General features: G+C 36.9%; 1 protein-coding gene across 1 annotated transcript in view; it reads left to right on the forward strand.

Moving 5' to 3' along the window:
- The first annotated feature begins 231 nt into the window (after positions 1-231).
- The window catches only part of LOC145674907 (uncharacterized), a 129940-nt gene continuing 111197 nt past the window's right edge, over positions 232-18974 (forward strand). Inside the window, exons 1-3 of the mRNA XM_081745168.1 lie at positions 232-325; positions 9690-9960; positions 16232-16304. Of these exons, the coding sequence (XP_081601294.1) occupies positions 9842-9960; positions 16232-16304 (192 nt within the window). The 5' untranslated portion in view covers positions 232-325; positions 9690-9841. The remainder of the gene's footprint in view (positions 326-9689; positions 9961-16231; positions 16305-18974) is intronic.

The raw sequence follows: 18974 nt of genomic DNA on the forward strand, positions 1-18974 counted from the left end.
TAACCATTTAATATTTCTACAGTTACTCATTAATAATAACAGAAATAAGCTTGCTTCGTTTCATTTTAGGTTAATGTATACTTATAAGTTAATATTATTTTCCAAGCAGGCACATATTGAAACCTCAATTACGTATATTTTAAAAATATATTCATTACAATATGCTCCTTGTTAACCATGGTACTTTACACTATATGATAATAACATTCTATTTTTTCGAATCTTGTGTTCAGTTGTATCCAACGAGAGGAGATTGAGGGAGGTCCTCAGCCTGAAGAGGGTGAGATAATAGTTGTTACTCAGCCACCCAAGGACATGGATTGAAGTAAGTATCAATACGTTAAGAAGTACATTTATTGACACTCAACAAAGGATCCAGTGACGGTTTTGGCAAAAAAGAAAAAATGAAATTCAGAGTTATTTCAAAAATTGGGTACACTCATTTAGATTTAAGGACAATTCCTTTGGAGAAAATAGAAAGGAGATTTCCAGTGACTCCCTACGTTCATGACTGGTGAGTATCAGGGTCAATATTGGTATGAAGAGAACCGGTAGCCTCTGTAGGTCACGAATACGTTGGTATCGATGTCTTAAAGTGAGGTGTGTTTGAACAGGAGTCGAAAAACCGATCGACGGTTCCGACAGCATTGTAGTCAATTCTCTGGTCACCGTATGCTTCTCGAGTGGCTTCTAGTGGAAATCGTTGGGTCTATCCTCATCTCCTGGTTCTGTTGCTTAATTCTATGCCGCACACTACGCATGAAACCAAAGAGTCAGTAGGTTCTTCGCAAATAGTGACGAAATCCGGCCCAGAAGCACGGGTTGTTCATTTGTGAGGCGTGTATATCCGGTGACTGACGGGCACCGCAGGCATTGCAGGTATGGGGACAACCCGAAAGACACGCTAGTTCCCGAATATGCAAACCTCGATGTCGCGTTTGAAGTTTGTCCATTGTCAGGGCTCAAAACAGCCAGGCACTACTAATAGCTCTCGGCTATTTCGATCCTTGCGTCAGCGGAGCTTGGTGTGTGTGTGTATGTATGTATGTCAGGGAAGAAACTATATTGGGCCTCCCCCATAACACTCCTAACTACGAGCATGCTGGATATCACAACTAAGCCAAAGAATGGGTTCCAACTGGAACCAAACCAAGCTCAGCTGACGCATGGGTCGAAATAGCCGAGAGCGTTCAGCAGTGTCTGGTCATTTTGAGATCTGGCTCTCGAACAACTTCAAATGTGACACCGAGATTTTCATATTCGGAAACTAGCGTGTCTTCCTGTTGTCCCCATACTCACAATGCCCGAGGGTCCCGTCGATCACCGAATATACACGCCTCACAAATAAACAATAAGTGCTTCTGGGCCGGATTTAGTCACTTCTTGTGAGGATCCTGCTGGATCTTTGTGGCTTCATGGGTAGTGTGAGGCATAGAATTAGGAAACAGAGTGAAGAGATGAGGATAAACCTAAAGATCTCTACCGGAAGCCTCTCCAGTTGTGCATGGTGACGCGAGAAGTGACAACAACACTGTCGGGACCGTCGATCGGTTTTTCGACTTCTGTTCGAATACACCTTACTTTAAGACATCGAAAATAACGTATTTGTGACTTACAGAGCATACTGGTTCTCTACATACCCATATCGACCCTGGTATTCGCCGGTCAATAAACTAGGGAGTCAACAATGCTTTGGGTGGAGATTCCCTTTACGAATTGCAAAACACACCACGTGTAAGAGTGCAGATTTTATAATTTAGTACCTTGTCATTACTCATTGCCGAAATTTTTAGAAACTTTATTTCATGTCAGGGGACAGATTTAAACGTAGATTGCACAGTATCATTTGTTTCCAGTTAACCATATGTATATATCATAAGTAGCGGGCATATTCCTGGAATGAATCGAAAGTTGTTAAGATATGTCTCTAGTGTCTGATCCCTAAGGTCCAGATTCTTATGTAATATCAAATAGCAAAATATGTACATAAACATATAAAAAATGCCCAAAATATCTTATTAAATACGTAATATCCAGAGAATGTTTAATATTTAAAAAATCGAAAACATCTACATATATCAGTAGTTTTAAGTGTATATATATATATATATATATATATATATATATATATATATATATATATATATATATATATATGTGTGTGTGTGTGTGTGTGTGTGTGGATCAATAACAATTTATAGCAGGAAATAAAAATAACGTACTCACATATTCTGGTCTGCAACTTTCCCGTTCAGGCTATAATATTACGAATTCCTTTGAACAAGTAACTTTTATATTATATATTTTTTAATTATACAGAAACTCACACTATCATTAAAAAACGCTGTTTATCAGTACCATATATATGTTAAAAACAATGTATTATACAAAACTTTACTGTGTAAATATATATTCCAGTTTTTCGTCGGCAGAAAATCTTACGCGATTCATTTTGATTTAAGAATGCACAACCAAGTACTTTCCAATGTTCTCTGAGTTAATTGATAGCCGTCTTTCGGAAATTATGTTCTTATATGCTGAAAAGAATCTTTCAATATCACATGACGTTGTAGGAGCGTATTTATACAAGGAAATACTTTGAGGGGATATATCTTATGGGATGGGAATCGCGACTTCCCCACTGAGAATCTTACACACACTATCAAAGGCTTCATATCCAGGATTTCTTTCAAAAACCAGCTCAATCTTTCTGCAAACTTTGTCACCAGCTTCACCTCGAACAACTGCAAGTTTTACCCTTACATTGTTTACAATATCGAAAGACTCCTGCAATGAAAGTCCTTAAGATTCAAGTTTATTTATGCTCTCCTAAAGGAAGCCAAAGTTGCTTGCAATGTACGCTACAGTTGAGACAATTTCAGGATCATTAAAAGCGACTTGAGCTCCTCTCACTGAAATCGGACTCTGGTGGGAATATGTCAACTACAAGATTTACGACGTACGTTTACGTGCTTAAAATGTTCGTTGTAAAACACGACCTTCTTTATCCAATTTTCCCAATGTGTAACTACGTGTTCAGGAGGTAAAGGTACATCCGACAAGTGTTGTTTGTAAAATTGCACTCTCTGTGGAGCTTTCAGAAAAACCTTTTTTGTACTCGATATAAATTTGTTCACCCGAGGAAAATTGCTTCTCACTTAATCCGCCACACGTTGGAATGCGTGAGCAAGACAAGTGAAATGAATTAAATTCGGGTACAATACTTTTAATACTTTCCTGGTGACAAATATCAAGGTAATTTTTCCGCAAAGTCGATTCGTCTGGAATTTGACGCTTACAATATTTTCCCAGGAATTCCCGTATTCATGTACCTGAAGCTTATACCAAAGAATATTATCAGCCACCATTTTAGAACACATGTGTTTGAAAAATTCGTTCGTTCTAGAAACCCCTTGCTACATTTGGGTCGGAAAAAGTTTCTTTCTACCGAAACAAAGTTCCTTGTTTCTAGTGTGGAGGGCGCTTCTCTTATGTTGCTCCAATTGCGATTTCATAGAGCATCCGAATTTTTGTCACATGCTGTACATATTGCGACTTTACCACCAGTCGTAAATTATTCATCTATTTCAATCCACGATTTTAATTACGTCGCTAGTGAAGAAGCGGCCGGTGCCACCTTATCACCATTATCGGATAAAGACTCATTCAGAATGCCAGTCACACTAAATTCTGCTCTTCACGAGTCCAAAAATAATTTATTGTCTACTGTCGGAATTTCTTTGCTGTATATTCGAGTACAAAAATAAAGTCAATTCGTTTAACACTAAAATAAATAAATAAACCAACAACAACTTCAATACGATTGCGAATATCTTCTAATGGGCGCTCCAACTACGATTACGGTGAAGAAAGTGCTCCGGGTATTAATTATGCAGTGGTTCTATGTACGACAATCTGCCAGACACTATGAGACGACTTGAATAAACGAAGTAAACCTAAAGTAACTATGGGTGGAAAAGCGAACTGCACCTGCTAAACTAAGACCGCGTTACCACATTACATGAATTTTGTAGCTGTCATAAAAAAATCTTGAAACAATATTTCTCCATGTATACATAGTCTTGAAAGGGACATACAATATTTTTTTCATATTGCTAGGAGTTAAACCATGTGCAACTTTCTGGGTTATCTTGCTTGCTACCTGCTATCGCCCTCCCGCTGACACACACACAAAGTTTTGCCGCTTCGGAAACAACGGATTCTTTTGGACAGGGAGGGAAAGCGCGCCAAAGTACACGTTTTTAGTGAGGAGGTACATTTTTTGTCCACTAGAGTGCAGTGCTGCATGGGTCGAGATATATTTCTTGCTTTCAGAAAGTTGTTAGAAAGATCAGGTTGAAAGTTTTTTATGACAGCTACAAGATTCATGTAAAATGACAACGCTGTCTAAGAATATACATATATTCAAACGTGACCACTGAAAGAACGCGCCCAAGTTTGCGTCAGTTTCCCTTTGTTTCTTCCCCCTACATATGCTTTATACCACACTGTCATCATTTTTTTTTGATGCCCATCATTTTTCTTTGATAGTTCTTTTCTTGCCGTTCAAATGAAAATTGCAACGTTCTGTGCAAATTAGTCAGCAATCTTTGAATTCCATTTTTCAACGTGTTTCTGTCTTATCTGAATTTGACAGAAGCAGAACACGTTACGGCTTCTGTGATCCACTGTTACTCATCCCAACGGTTACTATATATTTTACTCCATTTGTCTTCCCTCGAGTTAATTGGATGAAAAACAAAGGATAAGGAGGGGCATGCTTTTCGCTTATATTGCTTTCTCTCCCACAGAAAGATGAAATAAATATTTGTTCGAGGTACGATAAAAATAGCAAAGATACAAAATGTCACTTCTCTCGCTTTAGGCATGTGATTTCGGCTATCTTGGTGTGTTCTATGCGCCGTCTGAGAAGGAGAAGAGTCCGAGGGTGGTTGTTCTATTTACTTGGATTCTTTGAAGTCAGCGCGAAAGCTGAAATATCCTAAGCACAATTCATTTCTTTTAACGGTAGCGGTGAAAAGACAGATTATTGCATGGAATTAACCTGTCTATATTCTATAGTGTTGTCAGAAATAGAACAAATATGAAGGGAAAAACCGTGCAACTGTTTTCTTTTTCGTTTGTTATACTATTAAGTAAACTTTAAAAATTAATATTCTTAAAAATGTTCACGATAACGCAAAATATGTAGAAAATATGTAACATCATAAGAAATATATAACATTGTATGAAATATGTAAAATCAAATTTACCTATATCAATGTAAACGTCTTGATATATATACATGTGTATTCTTGTACCGCTACATACAACCAATTAAAATATATAATTACATAAATGTCCGAGGGTTAGTGATCTCATGCATGCATAAAGTGCAATTACTTTTCCTTTTTCGAAAAGTAGAGTAAGCACGATCCGAAACGGTCACCATTATCCCGAACGATCCAGAATGGAAACTATTATTTGTAGAGATTATTAGTATACAGCAGACACTGGAATCAGGCCCATGGAATAAACGTAAGGTATCTAAAAATGTCGGTTATGAGTGATGGCTTCCCATATTATTCGTTTAAAGTTTGCAGTGCTTTCGCAATCTTCGCCATGTGTATTCTGCAGTAGGGAACTGCTCCCAATTTTGTAATTAATTCTAAATTTTATTTTCCAACAAAACCGCCAGGGAAGCCTTTGAAAATACATTGCGTTAACAGTGCATTCTGTATCTGTTTTATTTCCAAGAAGATGATGTACCTTACTATACTAATATTTTCTTATGTTTCAGTTTTCAAGGACAACTAAACTCAGTGTATAGTAATATTAACTGATCTCCTACATCATGCGAATTGCTACCGTTACGATTGTTCTTTTCGAATTATCACAAAAGAAATTTCCAGCTCATTGCCCATCACGAAAGCGCTCCTTGGTGCCATTTGAAATCGCTCGCAGCTCTTAACTAGCGTTGCCCACGAGAAGAGAAATTCATTTCAAAAGGCAAACTTGCAAACCGATGGGAAACTACCGATGGGATTCTTTTTTCTACTCCAGTGGGATTATCCTTACATACTACCTTCAGCAGAAAGGTGGTACTATCACTGGCACATACTATTCTACACATCTGAGGATGTTATGAGATGCTGTTAAGCAAAAATGCCGCCGTATGAACACGAAAGAGATAGCCTCCTTGCAGGCAATGCAATCACGTATGTATCCTAAGCAACGCCTGAGAAAGCTGAGAGATGTAGTTTTGAAATATTGCCGCGCTCGCTATATTCTCTTGATTTGGACCAATCGAATTGTTCCTGTTCTCACAGATGAAGAATCCACTTCGGTGTTCCCATTTTGATATTGCAAAATACGTCATAATGGAAGTGGAACAATGTTTCCCATACAATGTACAGAGTTGTACAATGACGACGTTCGAGGGTCAAAAAGACGATGGAAGAAACGTTCTTAACTCTGTACCTTCGACTGTTGAACGTAAACACGACAAAAATGTAGTGAGTGTTATGCGTATTGTTTCAAATTCAGATAATGTACGAATAATACGTGTATATGATTTTCCTTTGAAGCTCCCCTATGCGTTGATTGGAAGAATTGTTCATCTACTTTCTAAAATTGAAAAACAATACTGGAGTCAGCCCTTCATCCAACGTGGATAGTGCTGTTAGCCTGCTCAAGTAAAACTGTATAAATACGAGGGGGGCTGATAAGTTCTCAGCCCGACCCCCTTCCGAATGTACTACCCTGATGTAATTAATGTCATGTGAAACGTTGATCTTTTATATGTTTAAGTACCAAATTTCACGATTCTACCATGAACGGTTTTTATTTTACAGGTAATTGAATGAACCATGGCGGAGCCAGATGTCAAATTCACCAAAGAGGAGTTGCGAGGTGTAATGAAGTTCTTCTTCCTGCAACAGAAGTCGCCCAAGGAAATCCATTGTTGCATGCTAGACACATTGGGTGGACAGTGCCCTTCAGACTCTACTGTGAAGAAATGGTGTGCGAACTTCAAGCGTGGCGAAGTTTCAACAGAAGATGGTGAAAAGTGTGGCAGGCCAGTGTCAGTGTCAACTCAGGAAAAAGTGGACCAGATTAATGACCTGATTTTGAGCAACAGACGGATTTCGCTTCAGGAGATAGCTGACAAAGTGCACATATCCAAAGAACGTGTTGGGTCAATAATCCATGATCAGTTGGACATGCGCAAGCTTTCTGCGAAATGGATTCCGGAATGTTTGAACGCAGATCAGAAACGCGAATGTGTGAGATCATCGCAGGTGATTTTACGGCACTTTGCGAACTCCAAGGAAAATTTTTGGATCGGCTTGTTAGCCAGGATGAAACGTGGTTGCATTACTTTGATCCGGAAACCAAACAGCAGTCATGCGAGTGGCGCCACTCAAGATCTCCAAGGCTCAAAAAATTCAAAGCACAAAAATCCGCAGGGAAGGTGCTTGCCTCAATATTCTGGGATAAGGATGGTGTTTTGCTCTCAGACTACCTTTTAAAGGGCCAAACCATAACTGCAGAGTATTACTGCAGTCTGCTGGCTAAGGTAAAGGACGCTATTAAAGAAAAGCGCCGGGGAAAGTTGACATGAGGTGTATTGTTCTTGCAGGACAATGCTCCCATCCACAAGGCTGGCAGAACAATGGATTTTCTGAGGGACCTAGGGTTTCAGTGCATTGACCACCCACCTTACACGCCAGATCTTGCCCCTTCTGATTATTATCTGTTTCCAAAACTCAAAACAGCACTGAAAGGACAGAAATTTGACAGTGATGAAGAGGTGATAACAGCTGCGGAACAGTTTTTTGCAGACCTTGAGAAATCTTTTTTTTTTTTTTGGAGGGGATGGAAAAGTTGCATCATCGAAGTGCCAAGGGTGTTGACCTTCGAGGGGACTATGTTGAATAGCCTCACACTTTTATACCTGCAGCTCAAGTCCTTCTGGGTCGGGCCGAGAAATTATCAGCCCACCCTCGTATATCCCGCCTTATGCAGAGTAGTTTTGACATATGATTAGCATCATACTAAACCCCTGACTACCTGCAGGAAACATATGTTAGTCGAGCGCTTTAGTATGGCACTAATCACGCGTCATTACGACTCTGCATAAGGAACATCCTGTCTAAGTTGGTACAATGACAATCAATTACATGCTTTTATGCTCCAGTGACATTCATACGTTAATTTTGTGTGCTTTGAAACGTACAGGATCATCTGGACCTCCTACAACTCAGTTGCTAACTCAAAAAAAAAAATGAAAAAAAAATGAAATCTTTAAGTTTTACGTCCCACGGTTATGCCGGTTAGGCTAAAGGAGACGGTGAAGATGAGAAATGAATGAAATGGTGGAATGAAGAAAGTGGGAGGAAACGGGAGAACCCCGAGAAAACCCACGAGCACGATGTTTGTCCACCACAAAGTCCACACGGCGCGAGCTGGGATCGAACCAGGGACCCCAAGCACCGGAGGTGAACGCTCTACCACTGAGCCACCGTGCCCCCCCAGTTGCTAACTCATATGACGAAGTTAGGTAAATTCCTTGTATCGATCAGTGCTCAACGTACTCATAAGGGTGACATAAGTCAACAACCATTATCTTTGCAGTTTGCAGAAACAGCGAACAGCAGTATCCTCTAACTCGGGATCCCAAAACTTTCTTATTACCTACGTCAGTCCACCAGTGGGGTCATCACTAACCCCAAAGAATAATATCGAGACCAAGAAGAATTCTGAGTGATTCTCCCTATACTGCTTATGAATGGTCCCGAAACCAAGAAGAATTCTGAGTGATTCTCCCTATACTGCTTATGAATGGTCCCGAATTAGAAAATCTAGTGTCGTCATCACAAATTCAATCTACTGATGTTGGTAGTCATTTCTTAATTCTATTCAAGGACATGATACTAGTGACTGTTTCATCTCTAAATTATCCTCTGTGTTGTCACGAAAATTCTCATCTCTCCTCCTAAGGAAAATTATTGCTAAATTATTGTAAGGAAAATTATTGCTCTGTAACCTATAAAGAAGAGGCTCTGTCTCACATACCTTTGTGTTAAGATAGAATGTAGTACTTCATATAATCAATTTTCAAAATATTAGGACTAGGGTTAGACTGGATTGCCGGGCAACACGCAAGAGATCTACTTAATAACGAAAATAAGATGAAGAAATTTCCCTGAAATAGTTAAATTATTTTTGTAGAATAATAGATGCAATAGTTCCTGTATTTTATGAATGTACTAGTAATGCTAGTAGTAATTTTTCAAAGCGGGTGTGAAATTTTCTCACTTGATGTTACAGTTATAAATTAATTACCAGAGCACCACGACTGTCTTCTGTAATCAAACTTACAAAAATGTTTGATTTGTCAGATGTTGAAAAATAGAATAAGGGTATGAACAATTGATTATTCAAGAAAAATCATAATAGGCATATAAGAACTTTTAAATGGGGTATTAGAAATTTCCTTCGAGAAAATGGTTCTGTTTGGGCCCTTGTAGTATCTGTGACTTGATGAAAGGAATAAAATTATGACTCTATAGTGCTTTAATACATGCTTGAGGCATTATATTTCATTGAGTCATAACACTACAATCACTAGAATCACTTTATTTGTTCATATGACTTAAATTAAAGTAAGTTAAATTTTTATACAGGAGAACCCTGCTGAGGATGAAGAATTATTTCTACCATCACAAGAACTATGTACAAGTGAAGCTTTTTAATTCAAACAATCTTATACAACTTACACACAAAACACTCGATCCTCAAGACAATTGCGGACGGAAGTAATTTAGGATCGAGGAAAATGATTTCTCAAAGTTTTGGTAAAGGAAAGCAGTCCCGTAGAAATGAGAGCCCTGCAACTAGTGATGCATCAAAGAAGCTTAAAATAACTGTTCCACAGAATTCGGAAGTTTTTAAAAGGTAAGTATCTAAGATGGTTATTTATTTAAATCTACACATTTCTGTGTATTTCTGATCTTGATATTAGATCATAACAAAATCTTATCTTGTTACATAACCTTCATAGGTTAAGACATTTCTGATGGCAAAATAGTTAACTTTCATCAATTTTGGACAGGAAACCTGTGTTGGCTCTGTAATTTATCCTAAACCTGATGTATGACATTCAACTTTTGACCAGAAAAATTTGTAAAATCGTACACTCCTCTCAAGGTTTGGCACAGCAGAAGAGTTTTGCTGCCTCGACTAGCTATGTCAGCCGGAATGCTACGGCACTACTTCTGTTCCGTCTTTGTTTTTTTATTTGCTGACCTTGGATGATATGATCCAGTAGTTTTTGTTACTTTTCCTGTTTTTACCATTAAAGTTAAAACATATACGCATATATATATGGAGGATAATGTAAGGACGGATTTTAATGGTCAAAATAATAAGAATAAGAAAGAAAAAAGAACCTAACATCAGTCCAGAACTTGCTTTGGACACTATCACGAAATTATCAGTTTCAAAATTAATAAGAACAAACTTAAGATAAACGCGAGTATATCCATATAATCTGCCTTAGCTAAATTACTTGATGAATGAAACCTTTTTTCTGGAAAGTATTGAAATATTTATGTATGCAGAGAAATAACCCGCTATCTTCTTTTATTTGTTGAGCTAATAAACAGGATTATTTCGTTCTTTTCTCGGTACCTTTATTTATAATGACTGTTTGAAATGTATGTTGGACATTGTATTCCAGGATTCTTTTAAATGTAATTATGTTATTGAATATTCCTCCAGAATATATGAATCAGTAGTTTTGAAAAGGTCGTGAGTCAGAAAATTGCGATTTTGCATTAAGTTCACTTTCTATTTCTGTGAAAATATATATACTATCTAGTTGAAAATGTCATGATTTGACAACAGGAGATTGGCAGATTTGTGTTTGTTGTGAAAACGCCGTGAGTCAGTAACTGATGCTCTTTTCAAAGTAGCACTCTATGTTGGTAGTTGTTAAGATGGCATCGTCTAGTGAAGATGATATTGCCTTATCTCCCAAAAACGTAAAAAAGGTGTGAGAAATAGGAAAACATACAAGCAAGTGAGGATAAAAACGCCGAAAGTTGAAGGCAGCAAACATGTCAATTACTCTGGCAAAACAGTTACTGCAGGAACAACAGGAAAATACTACAAGTAAGTTTTCTGCATTCATGTAGCCTAGTTTTATCGATATTTGCCTATATTGATAGTTATGACGATTTGTTGGTGATTTTCTTACAAGTTTGCACACAAGAAACAAGCAAAATTAATCATTTTTGCCACATCATTACGTGATAAAAAAAGTTGAGCACAACATATCTATAAAATCTTAAACACAAATTAAGAAGACAAAAGAATCTCAAAATATCAGAAACATTGTTTCTAATACCAGAAAGTGATCACGGCGTACCGTAAAATGTATAATAATCTTTGGCATGTACTGTCTCACTCAGTTTGCAATGTCCATGTCAGAGTTTAGTATCAATTTGTTGCCGTTGTTGTATGACGTGTTTCCGTAAGGCACGCACTGAATAATGTTTTATGTTTCTAGATAGGCGCGGCGGTTCAAGTGATGCAAAGGGAGTTACTTGAGTGTACTTTCACGGAAAGCTACTATATATATATATATATATATATATATATATATATATATATATATATATATATATATATATATATATATATATATATATATATATATATATATACGGAACTTAACAGTTACAACTTAAAAGTTTGTTTCACGAGGTAGTTGTACATGATATATTAAAACTGATACGTACGATGTGAGAGGAAATTACTGGAACAGAAAAATAAAAATGTATTTACACGGTACCTCTTTCCTATAATTCGAAATAACTGGAACCCACATCACACTGCTCAGTAGACTCATGGGTTTCGGATGAAGTGCGGGTTAAGTATTCATGAAGTGGTAAATTGGACCCACGATCACCGTTCGTGAACAAAGTGTTTCTTATGGAATGTGTCTCATAAAGTATCTTCCAGTTAGAGTTTCTTATGTAATTAGTAGAGACTGGATGTTAGGCAAAATGCCTATTCTTTAAGATTAAAGATATGGTCAAAAATAACGTTTTAAAGTTTTTATAGGTTGTTATAGTTTCAATTTAAGCCAATTTTATTTTGCCTATTTTGCCTATTTGGCCCCTTCCTGCCTAAATAATTGCTTTAGTGCCTAATGTTGCCTATTCTATGCATTTTCTTCGAAATAAGGCTTTAGTGGTAAAAATATATAATTTAGTATCTCAAGAAAGGATTCTGCCCCATCGAGAAATAAGTGCTGTTTGTAGTAATAAGATGCAATAAAACTTTGGACTGTTATATGTAGTGATAAAGCGCTGTATAGAATGTATTTACAAAATACACATGGAATACATGTCAACCTTCGTTTTTATATATACATTAAAAATATTAACAAACAGGTATGTTTCTATATTCTTTGAACAATACCTATGACTTGAATTTATTTTTTTAATTGTATTGAGTATTTATTTTCGTTATTTCGAGTTACACTTTAGTGCCTATTTTACTGCCTATTTTTTAAATTTTAAGTGCCTATTTGCCTGCCTATTTTCTAGGTTTTTAATGCCTAAATATCCGGTCTCTAGTAATTAGTATTTCCAATCATGGTACTAAACAAAAGGGAATGTGCGGGAGAGGTCCTCATAAGATTTTCAACAGCACTTAACATACATGAAATGTTGTACACATAATATTGTCTAGATTAGAAATGTGATTAATACACCTCTCTCTCTGAATGGCAAAATGAATACACTACTTTTTGTATATAAAGGCTATGAACGATATTTATTAATGATTTCTGTTATGTAAACGAACTTCTTTACTCAACGCAACACAAATGAGTAATAAATTCTTCAAGTTTCATTTTAGTGAAAGTTTGTAAGAGGAGTTGTTGCGCAATTGAGAGTTCACTTGTCTTATTACGATTTTTACGATTTGTCACAACAGTACTTATTTCATTTGTTTCAGGTGCAAAAAATATGTTTTTGAGAAGTTCACTGACAGTGACAGGGTGGATATTATCACTTTCTTTCATGATTTACCAACCAAAGACATTCAAAACACATTATCTCCAAAGTCAAATTCAAGTTGTTGATATTAAAGTGCGCCGTCCAATAAAGGACAACCCAAAACGTCGAGCTGTGAATTACTCCTATGCTGTAATTTGCAACGGAACAAACACTAATGGTTGTAAGAGAGCATTCGTCAGCCTGTAAGAGATTACGGAAAAAACGTATCAGAAGTTCTGTAATCTCTAGGAAAATCGTCAAAAGAGGATGAAGGCCATTTTAGGGGACATCTGTGATAAAATTTACCAACATATATCGTCGTTTGAAGTAAAAGAGTTTCTTACACCAGCAGAAAGATTAGATACCGGAACGCTGAAGTATTTGTCAAAATTATGCAGTTTATTTTGCGAGAAGTATTCCGAACAGAATGTGAATGACTTTTAAGTTTTTCCACGGGGACTTTAATGTTACATTTGATCTGCTTCAAGTCGACGTCTGCGTTAAGCGTGAAGAAATCTCTCAGCGAATCTCAAGCAAATCCTTGAATGGAAATGCCAGATGTGTCGCTGCTGCAGAGAAGATAGTTCATTTACCCAGAAGTAAGAAGTTCTACTACAAAATAAAACAAGTGGAAGAAATTTGCAAGACACGTGCAGGTACTGCTGGAGTTTGCTTAGATTTCATGCAAAGTTTACTCCACTGCTCAAAATTCCATTCCAAGAAGTCTTGTACTACCGACAGTTGTTTTTTAATGCCTTAGAAATGCACAAATTGGGGCAGAACAGTGCACAGATTTTGCAGGTATCGTGAATGTGAAGGAAGGAAATGACCTGATGAAGTTTGCACATTTATTCTTAGCTACATTGACGCGAATATTTCACTCTTAATGAGAATCCTTCATGTGGTTTCCGACAGATGCCCTGACCACAATCGAAAAAACACTATGATTTGATCTTTCCTCATATTAATTGCCAATGGTAGAGTTGATAACATTCACTGGTACTTTCCAATGCAAGGACACTCATTTCTCCTTTGTCAGGGGCTTTGGCAGTATCAAAAAGAAAACGAGCAAAGCTGATCGTGTCTAAACCCCAACAGAATATAAAAAGATGATTGTTCTAGCTGAAAGGTTTGTTATCATAGCAGCAGAGAAGAATTTTGCATTAACATTCAAGAAATGGTGGTCAAAATATTACATAAAGCAACAGTGTCAATCGATTCATTGGGAAAAGCAGTTCTTAGAGATCACAAGGTTAACTTTTGTGTGTCTCACGTCTCCTATTTTGAATATTGTCATTCGGTTCCTGGAATTGTTAAAACAAAAGAGCTCATCGATGGGTTTACAGAACATTCGTTACGTTACCAACAGAGAAAAAGCTTATTCTACAGACTGCCCTATCAACGCCAAGAAGACAGCAGATATGAAGGAACTCCTAAAGCACATTTCTGATGATGAGGAAATGACTTTCTATTAAGATATTGTAAACTGGGCTATAACGGAACAAGTTGAAGAAGAAAGTGATTGCTAATAGTACAGATGTACTTTTTCATTAAAACCTGCATTTTATTGCATTTATTCTATTCATAAGTGTCTAGTAAATGCTGTAAGAACAAACAAATGTTCTAAATGTTCAGTTATTTCACATTTGTTTTGAAATGGATTTTAGTTCAATTTTTTTATTTATTTATTTTGGAACAGCAATTACGCACAATAAGTTGTTCATTTTGTACATTGACAAGAAAACTCTACTTTTTCAAACACAGGTCGATCATATCATGTCTACCAGGATTTTCAAAAAAATAAACTTTTTTTTTTCAATTTTCTCATAGCTTTTCTTACTCATGATCTTTACAAAACTACTGATTCATTTGTAGTGAATATTGAACTTTCTACTTTGGAGACACTGTAATGACAAGGTTTCTTCCTGACACAATTTTTGTCTAGGCGGGATTTAGTTCCTCGAGTTTTTTATGTAGGCAATATTTTAACTCGTGATGGTTTGAAGCGCGAGATTTTGGTTTGAAAACTACAAACATGAGAGTTCCATGATATATGGCATGGTATAGCAAGGTGTGCATCAGGTACCAAAAGCAACAAACTACAAGCATCATGAGATATGTAGTACTAATAGGATATTATGCAAGTTTTACTTACTTGAAGCAAGTACGATGCATATAACCACGTTTTACGTTGTAATATAAAGGGTGTTTAATAAGTTTTAGAGGACATACTTTGATTCTTTGGCTTCACAATGGCAACAATTGTTTTATCCTATTGTTCACAGATAAATCATAATGGACACTGAAGTAGACATCAGGACCAGATAACGGTTGGTAATGGAATTCATGCGTAAAACCGGTGATGAATCTGTCACATCAATTCATATGAAGTTGCTTCCGGTTCATGGGGATCAAACATTGAACCACGCCAGCATCGGACATTGATTGTAGGGTTTTAGAAACCTAGACATTCGATATCAATCCAGAAAATTATGGCTTCCTTTTTCTGGGATGAGTGCGGTGTCAAAGACTTCTTGGAATATGATTCCACAATGAACAAGGATCATTATTGTTTGTCACTGCATAAGGTATGATGTGCTTTGCAGACCAAGATGCCGGAGCTGCAAGTTAAGGTAATGAAACTCCATCATGACAACACCAAGCTTCACATACCAGTGATGACACACCAGAAAATCATGAAAATAGGATGAGAAGTCGTCCTTGAGCCTTCCTATAGTTCGGATTGGCTCCTATGGACTTCTTCCTGTTTGGTCGTCTGAAGGCCCACCAGCGGGGAAAAATATTCAACAGTGAGAAGGTCCTCAGTTCTTGTGTGAAACAATGATGTAAATGTCAGCCACTTGAATTTTACCAAAGTGCATTCAAGGCATGAAAAGAACGTAAGACAAGACTACATGGAGCTACATTGAGTGACATGGTCTTTTAGGCAAATGATCAAAGTACGTTCACTTAAAATTTCATCATCATATTGCACTTAATAACAATATTATTACCAAGTGTGGGAAACTTATTGAACGCTCTTGTATTTAGAACAAATTATGTTTAGTTGCATTTTACTTTCTCGTCTAAACAGCTTTCGTTGATATACAAGTTATTTCAGAATGATATTAATTTAAATTTCTTTTCTTTTGGGACAGCTATCTTAAAGATGTATGCGGTTATGTTAAAGGACCAAAATATCTTCTTACGCTTAAAGATGAAGTTAAATCGGTAAGTGAGAGATTACAGGAAAGAACAAAAATTAAATATAGTTAAAAGATAACGGGGCAAACTTAGAATATTATAACTTATCTCTCAGAAATCTCCGTCTCTATATCCTTATCCTTAAAAAAAAAGAGTAACAAGAAACAGTTAGGGATGCGCACGAGACAAGATTTATGGGTGTCTCGACTCGAAAATGTGCTGTAAAAGTGATGTCTCGACTCGAAAAACATATATTTTTCTATTGGAAGAGCCGTGTCTCGACTCGAATTTTGTCAGGAAAATCCTGTCTCGACTCGTCTCGTGCGCATCCCTATGTAACTTTTATTTTAAGGTAACTACAGGCGAAAGTAGAATTTACAGGAGAAAAACATGTGCTTATTTTTCAATGAACATGATTGTCTCAGAAACATGACATGTGCTTATTTTTCACTGAACGTGATTGTTTAAAAACGTGACGCGTACTAATTTTTCAGTGAACGTGATTGTCTAAAACGTGACATGTACGTATTTTTCAATGAACGTAAATGTCTAAAACGTGACATGTGCTTATTTTTCAATGAACGCGATTGTCTCAAAAAAGGTGATCATTTCTCAAAGTATACATTAGCCTTAAACGCCGGAGGATGCGACTGCTGCGTCAAGATTTTAAACCTTGACCGCCATATGCAGAGTCGTTTCGACGTATGATTAGCGTCATACTAAACTACTGACTACTGCAGGAGACTTATGTTAGTCGAACTCTTTAGCATAGCCCTAATCGCGCCTCAAAACGACTCTGCATAAGGCCCTGAACGATTAGCTCCTGATTAAGCTAGGAAGAAAATCTTGGTATCAACGTCTTCCTGAAGGACGAAGTTTGCCACCGATATGCATTTTACGTAAGTAGTGGATACTAGTGCTGTCGAATTTTTGTAACATTTGCGGTTTTCGGTTTTTAATTCTTCTGTTTCTTTTGTTTCTTCCAACGTTTTTCTTGCTATTTCTCTGACAGTGAGTGCTACTGATATTCTGGTCCAATCCTCTTTCACGTACATCTGCTCTTTTGTCATTAGTAGTACATGCAATGTGGTAATTTCTTTTCGAATCTTCATAATTTGTCTCATCTAGTTTCCACCACTTTGCCCAAACAGAAACAATTTGTCTTCTAACTTTTTCTTGATGTAGATATGTGCTACTAATAGTCGATGTTGTCGCGTTAGACTCTCACCTTGCATTACTTTACTGTCCATTGCATCACGTATGTTTTCTCTCCCCAATAAGATAAAGTTGATCTGGGACCGTGAGGTGCCATTCTTATATATAATAAAATGTTCTTTCTTCTTAGCAAGATAAAATGTCCTTTCTTCCGACACTTGTAGTATGTTCCTGCCTTCCTTATTTCTGTCTCTCATTCCATATCCTCCATATGTTCTTTCATATTATAATCTTGATCGTCCTACTTGCCCATTTAGATCTGCTAAAATAAGCTTCTGAGGTAACGAGAAGTTTTGCAGAGTGCTATCTTGCTTCATCCAAAACTCTTACTTTGTCTCCTTATCACATCCAGCCTTTGAGAGATACGCGCTAACCATATTCAAGGTTTCCCTTTCTCCTAGCACAAGCTTGATTACCATAATTTTGTCGCTTACTCTCTTCACGTCCAATAATATCTCTCTCATATTCTTATCTATGGCTATTCCAATGTTATTCTTTCTGTTGTTGTTCCCAGTGTAAATAAGCTTGTATCCACTTCATATGTCCTTCGACCTTGAACCCTTCCATTTAGTCTTGTGGATTCATGCTTGCTTACTCTTCTTGTCAGCATCATTTCATAACTCGTATCTCACATCTTTTAAAGTTCCGACGCTCCACGTTCCTATTCTAATCTTGTGCTGTTTTTGAACTCACTTCTGTAACTTCTTCCTAGATTTCTACTGCTCACTTCTCACGATCGGTTCGCGTGTCCCTTCTGGGAACGCCCTAGCATTTTCTCATTCATATTCCTTTGTCGATCCAGATTTGATTTGGCATTTTTTTTACGCCAACCTGACGTCAACTTCCAGCCTGGAAGAGCAGGATTTTCTATCAGGGTTTCCTCCACTAATTTCAAAGTACTACTACTAGGTCTCCTTCTAAAATTTACTAAACTACTGTTAAAATTATAACGCTACTATTAGAAGTCACTGTAAATCTTCAAAATACTTTACATTAAAAGTGTGAATACATACCCGCTGTTGACTATGTGAAGTTATAAGATACTGTATTTCCTTATTACAAACACAGGAAAGAATTCTATGTTTCGTTCTTTGGATGTTTTTCACAAACAACGACCAGCTATCTTTTTGGTTCATTTCAAAAGGAACAGGAAACTAATTTCGTACATAACTGAATGGGCCAAAAAACAAAGAAGGCGTCAACTAAAACTATTTAAAAAAATATAGAATTAATGTTCCGTCATCTGAGATGCTCCATCATAAAAATTAAAAATGCTCCAACTTAAAAATAATCTGTAAAATGGAATACGATGCAGACACGCAAGTGGGATGAAGTGGGTAATTGTCAGCCCCTGGTGGGAAATTGTAGAATTTTTATTTTAAGAAGAAACTTTCCGCGTCCTAATATTATTCTGGCTTCCCCTAACCGTATCTGGCTGCAACTTATACGATGTACGTTGTATATTAATACATATGAGTTCTT

Source organism: Thermobia domestica, chromosome 18 (assembly GCF_964235325.1).
Source record: "Thermobia domestica chromosome 18, izTheDome1.hap1.1, whole genome shotgun sequence".
NCBI classification, from domain to species: domain Eukaryota; kingdom Metazoa; phylum Arthropoda; class Insecta; order Zygentoma; family Lepismatidae; genus Thermobia; species Thermobia domestica.